Source organism: Rhinopithecus roxellana, chromosome 12 (genome assembly GCF_007565055.1).
Source record: "Rhinopithecus roxellana isolate Shanxi Qingling chromosome 12, ASM756505v1, whole genome shotgun sequence".
Taxonomy (NCBI): Eukaryota; Metazoa; Chordata; class Mammalia; order Primates; family Cercopithecidae; genus Rhinopithecus; species Rhinopithecus roxellana.
Genome location: NC_044560.1, coordinates 272,710 through 287,571, shown reverse-complemented (window position 1 = coordinate 287,571; position 14,862 = coordinate 272,710). Strand labels below are relative to the sequence as shown.

The 14,862-nt window shown below is 51.3% G+C and overlaps 1 protein-coding gene across 3 annotated transcripts in view; it reads left to right on the top strand.

Moving 5' to 3' along the window:
- Positions 1–14,862, top strand: part of KAZN (kazrin, periplakin interacting protein) — a 518,556-nt gene that overhangs the window by 319,575 nt on the left and 184,119 nt on the right. Inside the window, exon 1 of one of the 3 annotated variants that reach the window (XM_010378255.2) lies at positions 8,809–9,245. The exons of the other annotated variants lie outside the window; for them this stretch is intronic. Within the exon in view, the coding sequence (XP_010376557.2) occupies positions 9,038–9,245 (208 nt within the window). The 5' untranslated portion in view covers positions 8,809–9,037. Of the gene's footprint in view, positions 1–8,808; positions 9,246–14,862 lie in introns of those variants that run through there. 3 annotated transcript variants of the gene reach the window in all.

Sequence of the window (14,862 nt, the reverse complement as noted above, 5' to 3'; positions counted from 1 at the left end):
GAGCTAATATGTGTAAAATGCTCTGTCTGCTATGAATAGCTCTTAACAATAATGATTATGTATCTGTGCATTGATTAATTAAATGATAGCTTTTAAGTAAGGAGTCTCTAGCAGAGTGCCTAGCATAGAGGTGGCAATGCTCAGTAAACAGTAACTGTTATTCTTTTCTTGGGCCCCTCGCTGGCCCCTGGCCCTCTGTGTCTCTCAAATCACACAAAGGAAATGGAGACACAGGGTCTGAAAATTGTGGTGAACGTAGTATCACGATTCCCAGAGCCAAGGGTCCCGGTTGCGGAAGAAATTCCGCTAGTAGCCACCGGGGGCAGCAGAGGACACATCCTGCCCAGCAGCACTGCTGAGGGTTCCCTAGGTCCCCCTTCTTTATGAAGAATGAGGAGGTGGTTTTCCCCCCTGCCTACAGGCATGCATTCTCCATAACTCCTGATGTGGAAGGCAGTTCCGCAGAGAACACCCCTCAATTCTGAGAGTTAGACTCCCAATGCTGCCTTTTCCAGACACATCACCTTGGATAAGTCCTTTTGTCTCCCTAAACCTCTGTTTTCTCATCGGGAACCTGGGGATAGGGTAGCTTGGCAGGTTGAATGAGCTGGAAAGCACAGTCCCTGGACTGATGTCAGTGCTCAGTAAATGACACCTATTGCCAGCGCAGCATCATGGCTATGAGTATGGACCCTGCAGCCAGACTACATGGGCTTTAGTCCTGCTTCTGTCACTTACTGGCTGTGTGACTCTGGATAAGTGACTTGACCTCTCTGTGTCCGTTTCCTTATCTGTAAAGTGGGGATGACAATAATAGTACACTTACCTCTCTGGGTTGTGGGGAGGATTAAATTAATATGTACAATTCTTAGAACACTGCCTGGCACATAGTAAGTGCTATGTAAATGTTTGTCATTGTTATTATTTCTGGTATTTTCACTGTTGTTCTTTTTTTTTTTTTTTTTTTTTTTTTTTTTTTTTTTTTTTTTCCAGCGTCTCGCTTTATCATCCAGGCTGAAATGCAGTGGCATGATCTGGGCGCACTGCAGCCTCACCTCCACCTCCCAGGTTCAAGCAATTCTCCTACCTCAGCCTCCTGAGTAGCTGGGATTACAGGTGTGCACCACCACACCGAACTCGTTTTTGTATTTTTAGTAGAGACCGGGTTTCACCATGTTGGCCAGGCTGATCTTGAACTCCTGACCTCAGGTGATCTGCCCGCCTTGGTCTCCCAAACTGCTGGGATTACAGAGGTGAGCCACCATACCCAGTCTATTCTTTTTATTCTGAATAAGCTACAACATTTTAACTTTCTGCAGCAACTTTCGTACTTGAAGTGAACTCTTCAAAAGGGGCTTAGAAAAGGCGAGATGTGGCCCCCAGCTAAGGCAGGACTTTATTCTTTTGTTACAATTAAGAATCTAACTTGGAGCCCATTGCAGTGGCTCATACCTGTAATTCTAGTGCTTTGGGAGGCTAAAGTAGGAGGACCACTTGAGGCCAGGAGTTTGAGGCAGCCTGGGCAACAGAATGAGACCCTATCTCTACAAAAAAAAAAAAAAATTTAAAATTAGCTGGGCACGGTGGTGGCATACCTGCGGTCCTAGGTACTCGGAAGACTGAGGCGGAAGGATTGCTTGAGCCCAGGAGTTTGAGGCTGCACTGAGCCATCATCATACCACTGCATTCTAGGCTGGGTGACAGAGCAAGACCTTGTCTCAAAAAAAAATAATAATTAATTTGGGACTCTTGACAGTCCAACAGGCAGGGCATGAAGGCGGTCCCACCTGACACCTGGAACTCTGTGAAGTTGCTTTAATGGCCTGTTCTGCCCGAGGACTGGGCTAAGCGCTGCCTCTAGGAGAAGGCCTTTGCAAGGCCCTAGAAGAGATCAGGATCTCTGCCAGGTCATTTGGGGACCTGGGAAAGCCATCAAAGGGTATCAGTGAGCCCATGACAGGCCCACAGAAGTCTCCAGCCTCGCCAGAACAGATGGCAGGATGGACCCTGAGTAAAATCCTCATCCCCGCCAAGGGCATAGGTCTAAATAGGTTTGGGGGAAAATCCGGCTCTAATCCTTCCTGATGCACCTGGGTCCTAGAGTCCTGCTGGGATGGCCGAGGGAAGAAGAGGAGATCAGCACCATCCCTGCTGGTGGCCTCAGCAACAAAGGCAGCCCAGGGGCTGCCAAAGGGCTTCCAAGTCACTTTGGAGCCCCAGGAGTGGACTGAGATGGCAGTCTCCATAGAGATAGCAGGGAGTGTGTCCCACTCAGAAGCCATGGGCGTGTCACTCCGGCCTCCTCTGGGAATGTTTCACTAGCCCAATTTTTGAGGATTTACCTTATGCCCAGGCCCCGTGCAGAGCTTTATACGTGTGCCTCATCTCCTGAAGGCCCTTGCCACAACCCAACGAGTAGTGACCACAATCATTTTCATTTTATGGATAGAGAACCTGAGGATTCCAGGGATGAAATCATCTGTCACAATCACACGCTAGTGATTTGAGTCCTGGCCTCTCTGCTTCTAGAGACTGTGTTCCCAACCCCCTGGGTGGGCAGCTTCCAAGATGACCCCAATGATCCTGCCTCCTGGTAGCCACCTCAGTTTGTCTTCTCTCCTAGATTGTGGGTGAGATCTAAATGTCTTCCTTCCTTCCTTCCTTTTTTTTTTTTTTTTTTTTTGAGACGAATTCTCGCTCTGTCGCCCAGGCTGGAGTGCAGTGGTGCAATCTCAGCTCACAGCAACTTCTGCCTCCGGGGTTCAAGCAATTCTACTGCCTCAGCCTCCCGAGTAGCTGGCATTACAGGCATGCGTCACCATGCCCAGCTAATTTTTGTATTTTTAGTAGAGACGGGGTTTCACCATGTTGGCCAGGCTGGTCTCAATCTCTTGACCTTGTGATCTGCCCCCCTCGGCCTCCCAAAGTGCTGGGATTAAAGGCGTGAGCCAACGTGCCTGGCCAAGATCTAGATGCACTTCTAATGAACAGAATAGGGAGAAGAGGATGGGCTGTCCTGTCTGAGATTACGCTGCAAAGAGACTGTGGCTTCCATCTTTTCTTGCACACCTTCTCTTGCTCTTTCTTGGAGGCCTCTGTGGAAAACAAGCTGCCATTCTGTGAGGAGATCTCACAGCCAATGAGGAACTGAGGTTCTCAGTTCAATATCCTGGGAGGAATGGGGCCGGCGTGGTGGCTCACCCCTGTAACCCCAGCACTTTGGGAGGCTGAGACAGGTGGATCACCTAAGGTTAGGAGTTCAAGACCAGCCAGACCAATATGGTGAAACCCCATCTGTACTAAAAATACAAAAATTAGCTGGGTGTGCTAGCGTGAGCCTGTAGTCCCAGCTACTCTGGAGCCTGAGACAGGAGAATTGCTTGAATTCGGGCAGCAGAGGTTGCAGTGAGCCGAGATTGCGCCACTGCACTCCAGCCTGGACGACAGAGCAATACTCCATCTCAAAAAAAAAAAAAAAAAAAAAAAAAAATCCTGGGGGGAACTGCGTCTTGCCACTAGCCTTGTACGTGAGTTTGGTTTGGAAGTAGATTCCACCTAGGTTAACCCTCGAGTTGGCAGCGGCTCCCCCTGACACCTTGATTGCAGCCTGTAAGAGACCCTGAACCAGAAGACCCAGCTAAGCCACACCTGGATTCCTGACCCATAGAAACTATGAGATAATAAATCCCTATTGTTTAAAACCACTGAGTTTGGAGGTGATTTGTTATGCAGCAATAGGTGTATACTTCCCATCACTACCAGCGACACACATGCAAAACATACCCACACAACCACCATGAGAAAGGATAAAAAAGAGCATGTGGACCGTAGTGGGTAGAGCTAGAAAAACCTTCCTCACACCTGCTAAGCCAGCCCTTTGAACCTCCAGAACACTTAGATGCAGAGACTGCAACCTCTGCCTCCCTGCAACCTCAGCCTCCCAGGTTCAAACGATTCTCCTGCCTCAGTCTCCCGAGTAGCTGGGATGACAGGCGCATTCCACCACACCTGGCTCACTTTTGTATTTTTAGCAGAGACAGGGTTTCACCATGTTGGCCAGGCTGGTCTCAAATGCCTGACCTCAGGCGATCCACCTGCCTCGGCCTCCCAAAGTGCTGGGATTACAGGCGTGAGCCACCACGCCCAGCCCAAGGCACTTTTTCATGGTCACACACAGCAAGGGGCCCTGACATTGTGGCTGAGGTCTTCATGCCCCCTGGAAAGTTTCGCCAGGAGTTACAAAACTATGGGGTGTTACAAAACTCTGCATCTTCCTGGGAATCAAGAGTTACTGCTTTGTCTTAGCTAGAGGTATTTGGAGATAGTAACAAGTTGGCTGGAAGATCTTAGTAAAACATCTTCTACAAATAGAAACATAACATTTGGGTCAATGATGGATCGATCGCATATCTGATGGTGGTCCCATAAGATTATACTGTATTTTTACTGTACTTTTTCTGTTGAGATATGTTTAGATATATAAAAACTTACCATCGTGTTACAATTATCTACAGTATTCAGTACACTGACATGCTGTGCAGGAGCAATAGGCTATACCACATAGCCTAGGTGTGTAGTAGCTATCCTGTGTAGGTTTGGGTAAGTACCGTCTAGGATGTTTGCACAATGACAAAATTGCCTACCAATGCATTTCCCAGAACGACATTCTGCCTTTGTCCCTGTCCCTGTCATTAAGTGATGCATGACTATTTTTAAATCATAGCCAAATGGGGGGGGCGGGGGATGGGAAAGATTTCAGTGGGCTCAAATATTCAACTTTAAGCAGACAGCAAACATAATAGGATCTCTTAATATCATGTTTCTGGGTTTTGTTCCTTAAGCCAAATTTATCTTGTAGTCTTCTCCAGTGAGCTAAAGGATGTTCCCCTGGGAATGAAGGGACACTGCGAATGGAACCTGAACTGACACCTATGTCTGCAGCCTCTCTTCTGTTTTTTTGGGTGGCGCCCTATCCAGCCTGAGGTCAGGGTCATGGGGACCCTGTCTGGCCTCAGAACCCAGAACCAGAGCAGCCTCCCCACACCCTGTCTGGACTGCCCCTTTCCCCTCTGAAGTCATACTGTGCCTCTGCTCTTTAAAATAAGTTGCTGGGAGGACTGGATGAGGACAGCTCCTGCTGTCTTTCCTGACCCCCAAATCCTCCCTTCCTGCTGCCCCACAGAGGCTGGACACAGTGTGCCCTGGAGCAGGACAGAGTGAGCCAAGTTGTATCCAGTCTCAATTCCCAGCATCCCCCAGGGGGCCTGGGAAGGTCTCTTGGGAGTAGAACTGGCTACTTAATTGGTAGGTCCCAGTGTTCAAAAATAAGAATTTCAAGGCAACAACAGAGCATTCACCCAAGCTCCGGGCCCTTCTGAGCGCGGGGCCCGGTGTGACCACATGGGTCATATGCCCAGAAGCTGGCTCTGCATAGGGGTCTCCTTTAAACCCCCCTGAAGTTGTCATTTGTGTAGGACCTGCCCAAGCCACTCAGGGCAGAAAATGAGTTGGTTAGTCCTTGGCTCCAGGGTCTCCTGGTGCAGAACTGAGCAGAAACATCTCCTGGGCCCAGGGCATCCTCATAAATGTACCTCAAGGTGTGTTTAATATACCTCCCCACCCAAGACAGATGGGTTTCTGATAGACTCCTGACTGCCACTGTGGCCACAGACTTGCCAGCTAGCAGAGTTGAGAGCAGGGAGAGTGAGGGGCTACAGCGGAGTAAGGGAGGCATGGGTAGCCTGGGAACCTCCAGAAAACTGGGGAAGGTGGATCCCACTGCCATCTGCAGGCCTGGGTCTGAGCGTGCAACACACACACACACACACACACACACACACATATATTCACACAGAGCCACGACCAATCTGCACTGAGTAAAAGTTGCAGAGGGAATTCCCCAGGGCTGTGGCCTTAAGAAGCAGCTTGGATGATTGAAAAGTAACTAGGACGTATGTGCACTTCGGGAGGTTGCAGAGGGGACAAGTGATGGTAGCAGTGAAATGGGCCCTGGTGGCCAATGGGCTACATAAAGACTTTTCGATACGTTTACTTTCTTCTTCTTCCTCCATCTCCTCTTTCTTCCTTTCCTTCTTCTTAAGTTTTAAAGAGTTGCTAATATTTCAAATTTAGATTTCACATAAAAATCCATATTCCTAGTAGCTCTAAACAAACAAAAAAAGGAGAACATCTGATAACACTAAGCCTACATTCCTGCCTGACAGCAATCAACAGCCTCCTCTACAGGGGCCGGTGGCCTCATTTGCCACAGTCCCCACCATCCTAATGTCTCTCTGACTGACACCAAATCCAAGTGATGGGAGCTACATACTCATACTTGTGCTGGGTTTTGTTTGTTGGGTTGTTGTTGTTTGTTTGTTTGTTCTTTAAGACAGGGTCTCACTCTGTCACCTAGCCTGGAGTATGGTGGCACAATCTCGGCTATCTGCAGCCTCCCCCTCCCAGGTTCAAGTGATTCTCCTGCCTCAGCCTTCCAAGTAGCTGGGATTACAGGCGCGCACCACCACTCCCGGCTAATTTTTGTATTTTTAGTAGAGACGGGGTTTCACCGTATTGGCCAGGCTGGTCTTGAACTCTTGACCTCAAGTCATCCACCCTCCTTGGCCTCCCAAAGTGCTGGAATTCCAGGCGTGAGCCACGCGCCTGGCCAAGTGCTGTTTTTCTCTTGTCATGGAGTTAAGATGAAAGCACATGTCTCTATCAAAAGTATAGTTCATGTACTTCAAGAAATATGTGAAAGACTATGTTTCTTTGTGGAAGTGAAAAGCCTTCCTAAGTGTTTAATATGCCAAGAGTGTTTAAATCAAAATAATACAACATAAATGCCCTTATTTTTTTAAATACACCACACAGCCCATGCTCAACCCAGCTCACTCATTTATGTTCCCAGGCAGGTTCCTGAAGGTAACTCAGATAGTCCTGGACCAGATTCTCCAGGATGCAGGGGCTGGCAAGGACATTCCTAGCTTCTCTGCTCTCGGGGGCTCAGAGCGATCATTCTTTTGTTCTGCTCTGTCTGTTATCTCAGTAAAGGAGAGGAATTAGGGGATTCCCAGCATCTCTGGTCACTTGGTGTGGTGTCAGTTTCCTTCCTCCTGGAAAAGTGGTGTGGGTACTTTTCTTCCACAGCTGGGAGCACCCAGCACTTCGCATGCCACTCTGCCCTCCACTGGGCAATCAAAAGTGCACTTTGGGAGGCCGAGGCAGGCAGATCACGAGGTCAGGAGTTTGACACCAGCCTGACCAACATGGTGAAACCCCGTCTCTACTAAAAATACAAAAATTAGCGGGGCATGGTGGCGGGCACCTGTAATCCCAGCTACTCGGGAGGCTGAGGCAGGAGAATCGCTTGAACCCAGGAGGCGGAAGTTGCAGTGAGCCAAGATCACACCACTGCACTCCAACCTGGGTAACAGAGCAAGACTCTGTCTCCAAAAAACAAACAAACAAACACAAACAAAAAAAGACAGTGCCAGCTAGAGAGGGCAGGGGTTCTAAGGCAGCCTCCGCAGCTGGGGCAGTTTCAGTCATTGGGAAGGTGAGGATGCGGGGGCAGGGAGAAGCTGGGAAGGCCATGATAGTTGGTGGCCAGGCCACTGTGGTTGCTGAGAGCCAGGGCTTCTAATCCACGGGCAGAAAACTGCTCCTAAAAGGTTCTGTAGACTTAGGGGAAAGTAACTTGGTTCTCACAGCTTGTTGGAGAGCCATAGGCCAGTGACCTAGAAATTCGCACATCTCAGGCCTGGGCCCGTGGGAGCCTCAGGTTACAGAGCCAGGCCTGGGCAGGGTAGGGATGCCAGCATGCTGCCTACAAGGAGTGGCTGGGGGCTCCATGACTGTGTGACTGACTGCTCACCTGGCTGTGTAGCCTCGGCTCCCGCGTGTCTACAACAGGGGGAAACTGGACCTGCCTCCTGGGGCTGTAAGGAGATAATTAGTCTTTCTGAAGAGCATCATAATCCCCAGATCAAAGGGGGCTCAGAGCTGCACTCACTTCACAGGAGCACTGCCAGCCTGAACACCCACTCCAGCGGGTGGGTTCTGTTGTGCAGACCCTCCAAGGTGCCACTTCCTACAGGGTTTGCCTGGCCTTGTCACCGTTCCCCCACCCACTCCCAGGGTCCAGGCTCTGGCCTTCCCTGACAATGGCTGCCATCGTTGGAGAGTTCATAGGCAGCACTGATAATGGACAGCGGAGAATTACTAATGCCTAACTCATAGATGGGGAAACTGAGGCTGGGGAAGTGAGGTGAAGTCACAGGGCCTCCCACCAGATCTCAGCCCCCTCGCGATCTCCTCCACCAGACGCACTCAGCATTCCCCTCACTTAGAGGATGGCCGGTCACACGCAAAGATAAGCGAAGTAAAGGTCCCGGGGCTGCTCCCCTCCCCGCCCACTCTTTCTGACCTCTCCCGGCCGGCTGTGAGGACCTCGGCTCTCAGCAAGGCTGTCACAGGGTGTCAGGAGAGGAGAGAGACACAGCAAAGTGGGGTGCCAGGAAGAGGCCAGAGGCTTTCAAAGACCGGGGCTCAAGTCCCCCCGGTGACGTCGGTCATCGTTCTGACCCTCCGTGTCCCCGGGAATGACCGCGTCGGGGATGCACCGAGTGGCCGGGGCCAGGCGCACAATGGGGCGACGCGGCGGCGCTCCCGGGGCACTGGGGCCAGTCTGGGCGCCGCGGAGGGGCGGGGGAGGGGACGGGGAAGGGGGCGGGGCGGGGGCGGGGCGAGCCTCGGCCTTCGCCAGCCCGGAAGGAGCGGGAGGAGGAGCCGCGGGACTGGGAGTCGTTCCCACGTGAGAGGCTCCGCGGCCGAATTCCTCGCGTGCGGCAGCCGCGGACGCCCGGCGTCCGGCCGGACGGAGAGCCCTGGTCCGGCGTGCGCAGGCGGCCGGGCAGGAGGCGGAGGCGGCGCTCGGCTGCGCCCCGATGCGGCGGCGACCCCAGGGACTGTGAGCCCGGCGAGCGCCGTCGGAGACCCTCGCGCCGCCGCGGGCAGCGCCCCCCGGGCACCCGGCATGCGGGCGGCCGACTCGGGCTCGTGGGAGCGCGTCCGCCAGCTCGCGGCGCAGGGCGAGCCGGCGCCTTCCTGCGGTGCGGGGGCCGGGCCCGCGCGGCCCCCGGGACTAGCAGCCTGCGAGCAGTGCGTGGACGCGGCGGGGCCCGGCGATCGGCCCCGCGCCGGGGCTCCCCGGGTCCGAGCGGATGACGACTGCAGCCAGCCGGGTAGGTGCGCGCGGGGCGGGGCGGGCGGCGCGGACACAAGCCCCGGAGCCGCCGGGGCTGGGCGCGCGAGGGCGCTCGGAGCCGGGATCGGGAAGTCGCTGGTGGCAAAGTTCTCGCAGCGCGCGGAGCCCCGAGCCCCGGGCGGGTGCAGCGGGAGGCGCGCGGGACGCGGAGTGAGTTCCTTGGCGTGGGGACCGGGGCTCGGGGCTGCACCGGCGGACCAGGGCCGCGCTTGCCGGAGCCCGGCGATCCCGCGGCTCCTGGAGACCCAGCTCCGGGCTGGACCCCGCGTCTGCTGGGGGAAGCGTGGGAAAGGGGCCAGCCCTGCACGAAGTTGGTTCGGCCCCCTGGGACTGCACCTGTGAGCCATCTGGCGGCCCCCGCGGAGTGCCGAGGGGAACCCCCTTCACCGCCGCCCCTCCGAGGTGAAATTGATGCCTTGCATTTGCTAGGAGCGGAGAGGTTGCTGCCTTTCTCATACACTTGAACTCCGAGTAATGCAGAAAGAGAAATTGCAGAGGTGGAGACACAAATGCAGTGATCTAATTGCGTGTCGTTGGCTAATCCGCCCCAAGTGGAGAACAGCGTTTTACTGTTAAAGTGTTCCCAGTGGGTGTGCCCGTTCCATCCCACTCAGGCCTGTGCTGTCTCCCTTCCCCCTCCCTCTTCCCCCCAGGTTAGGTCATGGGGATGGGAGACAGGAACCCCTGCGTCCTCTTGACTGGAGTAGGAAGAAACCTTAGAAGACGAAGGGTTTTTCTGAGAAGGGGCTGCCATCATCAGGTCCAAGTTCTGAATACTTTTTCCGGGAAAAACGGGAGGGGGAGGCACAACATAATTATTCCTTATTCATCGAACACCTATTGTGTTATAGTAATTCACATGCAACATATCCTTAAAATCTTATCACAACCCTGGGAGTGAGGCTGTGTTATCTACATGCAGATAAGAACAGAAAAGACCGGAGGTTAAGCCACTTGCCCAAGTTCCCAGAGTCCTAAATCATGGTGTTGGAATTCTCAGTTTTGTCCGTGGAAATCCAAAGTCTTAGCACCGTAATACCTCTCCCAGGCAGCAAGCTCTCTAGCTGGGGAGCACACGAGCTTATTTCCCTAATAATCATCTCTTTCCTGTAAGAAGAAAGCTAACCACAAGGCTCCCTATTCCTGTTTTTGCCTATGTTAGCCTCCCCAAGAGATGCAATGCCGCCTCTGGGTGTCAGGGCAGAGTCTTCTCTCCTGTGTTGGAGTTTGCCTTTTCCCACCTTCTCAGTTACACATAGCACAGTCCAAGACGGGTTGATGTAAAAAAACAGCATCGATGCGAAGAGGAAGCAGATGGGAGAGTTTGGCCAAGTTGCTTCATCTTTTTGAGACTCAATTTACCCATCTGCCCAGTGGAAATAATAGTACCAACGAAAGATTTGTCATTCCAAAGATGGTGTCTGTAAAACACCTTGCCTCATTCACCATAAATGCTTAATGCGTGTTAGTCCTCAGCTCCTTCTGACATTACATGCTTGCTAGATGACCTGTCAGTGCTCCCATTGACTCAGTTTCCCATCAGATTGTGGCGCTCTCTGCTCCATCTCCACCTTCATGAACTAAGTCAAGATGACTTTTGTCTTGTCTGTAAAATACTTAAGTGATCTGAGGCTGAGTGTTGTGTCAGTGGAAGCTGTTTTCATGTAAACATGTACAGGAGATGGCTAGATGGAGATAGGGCTGTTTATTTTGTGTCTATATAGACTCCATTTGTGTGTTCATAATAATATCCTAATGACACTGTGTAGCCCAGGAATGCCTGTTTCCTAGGTCTAGGGGTGGTTGTTATTCCTGCAGCCCTTATGGTATGTCCGTTTTAAAAGACAGCACATTGGAAATCTCTTTTCCCAGTTTACAGATGACATCACTGCCATGAAACAAGATCAGACCAGCAGCTAAACCAGAAAGTTTGGAGTTTTCTCTAACCTACTACCCTTCACCCTTTCTGGTCTCTGGTTCTTAAAGACCAAATCGAGTTTCTGAGAACTTCCATGATGGCCAGGCATTGAGGACAGCTTGCCATGGAAATGGTTTCTGAAATCATTGGCTGTTACAAGGGACTTTCCTCTAGGAGGGCAATGGGAACTCTGGCTCAAAGCTGCAAGCTGAACTTGTTGCTGAAATAAACATTTCAGCCAGGCTGTGAGGTGGCTGTTCCTCGAATCTCAGCACTTGATCCCAAGTCGAATGTGGTGCTCAGTTTAATGAGCTGAAACAGGTGCCCTGTTGGATGGGAGAGTCTGTGAATTGGCACTTTCAGAGATGTGGGGAAGGGAAAAGATAGAGGGGATGCTGGCTGGCCGGGATGGAGGCCCAAACACCTTGAATTGCTCAGGGAGAATGTCCTGAGATCAGCAGGTGATGGCCCGGTGATGGTGACAGCTCTGGCCTCCAGGGTGCATGACCCAGGGACTGGAGCAGGAGGTGCAGACTTTGGATGTTTACACAATCCGCACCTGCTTCTGCCTCGATCGTATTTTACTCTGAGATGTTCCACAACTCAGTGTCCCTGTTGGCACCAAGGGAATTTCTGAGGGGCAGATCATTCCAGAGCCCCCTCAGAGTGAGCCACGCGCTCTCTGGAGGTTCTTAAGCTGGGAACAGGAATCCGGTTCTTCGATCTTTCATTGTCCATGCATTCGGTCACATTTCTTGAGCATCTGCTCCGGGCCAGGCACTGTTGTAGCTGCCAGGGATATGGCAGCAAAGGAGATGACTGCAGCCCTGGTTTCCATGGAGCTTACATTCTGTGGGAGGAGATTTCCAGTAGACAAATAGGCACAGGATATGTCCAGAGATGGTGTAAGTGCTATGCAGAAAAATAAAGCCGGGGAGGGGTTAGAATGATGGGAGCGGACGCTGCTTAGTTTTTAGGTAGGGTGGACAGAGGAGCATGTTCCAGGATGAAGTGAGGTGTGTAGGTGCTGAGTTTCTAAGGCAAGAGGGTGTTGCTGATCAGCTAAAGGAACTAAGCCATTTTTTTAAAGGTGATGGGAAATTAGTATCTTTGTAGACGAGGCACTCTACACGTCTGTAACTGAAGCATGTGCACTCTAACCCTATTGCTCCATTTGGCATTTCTCTTAACCTGCAGCTCAGAAAGCCACGTGGCCTTATCCTGCCTCTTCATGTCCTCTACTTTTTTAAATTCTGTATTATTTTATTATGATGATCATTTGGGTTCTTATCACTTCTTGCCCCTCCCCTTTACATGAAACCTACGGTTGAGGGGACTGGGGCGCTTGTGTGTCTTTGTCTTTGTGTACTGGCTCCCAGCACTGTACCCTCCCGGAGACCAGTTGTGTCGTGAGCTAAACAGGATGCCTTGTCTTCATGAGGCCTCCCAGCAACCCAGTGGGGAAGTGCAATTGCTAACCCCGTCCATAGGTGAGGAAACCAGTCCTTAGAACAGTTCAGTAACTGCCCAAGGCCACTCAGCCAGTGGGTGTCCCAACCAGGAATTTATCCCAGACTGTAGACCTCAGCAGTATGGAAAGACTTCATGTTGCTCTTAAGAAAGTAGACCCACATTGTTTCTGGTCTCTTTTTCCTTTAAATTTTTATCCTTAAAAAAAAAAAAAAGTTTGTCCTCTCCTTGACATTCCTTGTTTTAAGCAACTCAAGCATTTGCTTATCTTTCTGCTGTTAGCAATTTCAGTGGGAGGTCAGCTCTCCGTGAGCTGTTCTGAAAAGGATTTCTGCTGGTACTGGATGAGATGCAATCTCCACTGCTTGGAATTAAGAATGCTTTTAGGAAGCTGCCCACTAGAACCCATTGGTGGGTTTCGTGTGAGCATACTTCTGCTAGCAGGGCGAGGGCAGGATGGAGGCAATGGAGGGCTTGGTTCTTCTGGACAATCGGGGTGAAAGTCACTGCTGAGATCCATTTCCCTGAGGAGTCTCAACCTGTGGCCCGGCACCCTCCGCCCTCCACCCTGTGTCGTGGTCCAGTGAGATGGACAGAACTTTATCCTTCTGCCAAGGCTGGTGGCACACCATAATGGGTACAGGGCACCAGTTTTGGAATCCAACACACACTGATTTGAATTTGTCAGCTCTGCTCCTTGCTAGCTATATGCCCCTAAGCAAGTTATTTAATGTCCTGAGGCTCAGTTTACCCTTCTGTAAAATGGAAATCATATTACCCACCTCAGAGTTGTTGGAAATTGGACAGGAATCTGTGTGATTAACATCCTTCCCCCTGTGGAGCCTGATTCTGGGTCCATGCCATAAGGAAGGAGGGGGAATTCCTGTTCCTCCAGATGCCAAAGGACTTGATGTATATGTGTTTAAAATATATGTAATACTTTTTTTTAATTTTTGAAGCTTGAAATATTGGGATTTGCTCAAACAGGTGACTCCAAAGGGTTGCTAGCTGCTTATTTGGCCTTCTGAGTCATCACGAAATCTCCATAATGGGCACGAAACATCGTTTATGTTCTTTGTAATATTCCAGTTGAGTGAACTGGACAATTTGCCAGGACCCTCCAGCCATTCTGGAGGAAGAAGAGTTTGTTCATTTTTTAATCATCTCAGAAGGAAAATAGCACCCCTGGCTCTGGAGTTAGCCTCCCTCATCCGTAACACGGCAAGCTGACAAAAATGGAACGTCAGCACATTTGCGCGTAGACAGATTTTAGTCCCAGCAGATAAGCACACCCAACATGTCATTAAAGCCGGCCGAAGCCATCGCCCTGGGGATCCCGTGTTTGTTGTGAGTCACTAAGGGCTGTAAACACTCCAGAGAGACACGCATGGTTATAGTGTGCAGGCGTGGAGTTGTTTTAATGGATTTACTCTCCTTGAGTGCGTCGTACGTTGCGGGTGTCAGATGAGTGCCTTTCAAGGGAGAGGGAAGGTCAGGCTTGCCTCCTGTTCACAAGGACAACCTCTGTCTCCTGTGGGGTGGCCTCTATGAAGGTGGGGACTCCAGGCTTTCTCTCATCTGCTTTTTGGATGCCTTCAGGAGAGGTCAGTTAGAGGATATCAATTGTGGCAATTCCCTGGAGCCCTCATCAAATGGCATTAGCCCATCATGTGCTGCAGTGGCACCCAATTTAGAGGAAATTCAGAGCCAGAAGAGTGTAACAGGTACGCGAGTGCTGCCTGCTGTCCCAGGCCTGAACTGGGTGACGCTGAGTCTGGCCTAAGGAGCAGGGAGCTATTGGGCTCCAGGTGGGGCCTGTCCTCAGTCTACGTGCTGGACACTGGGGACTGTTTTGGGAAACGCCCTCCACCTGGCACCTGGTGGCTAATCCGCAGGTGCCAGTGATCTCGTCTTTTGTTGCTTCTTGGATTTGGAGGCTGGCTCAGGCTCCCAACTAGTTTGGGCTGTAACTTTATCACAGGCATTGACTGTGTTCACTACCTTTTACTTGTACAGAAGTTTCAGAAAAGCTCTCCTGGGGAATTGGAGAGAAGTAAAAACAACAGCTGCTATTTCCTAGATGCCTTATTCCCTCCCCTCACAGCGCAGCCTCAGCAGCATGTTCCTAACTTTGAAGTTCTGTGTGCCCAGGCAGGGAAGAATGTGGATTTTCATTCAGTTGGGTCCCATTAGTGTGGAAGGGCCA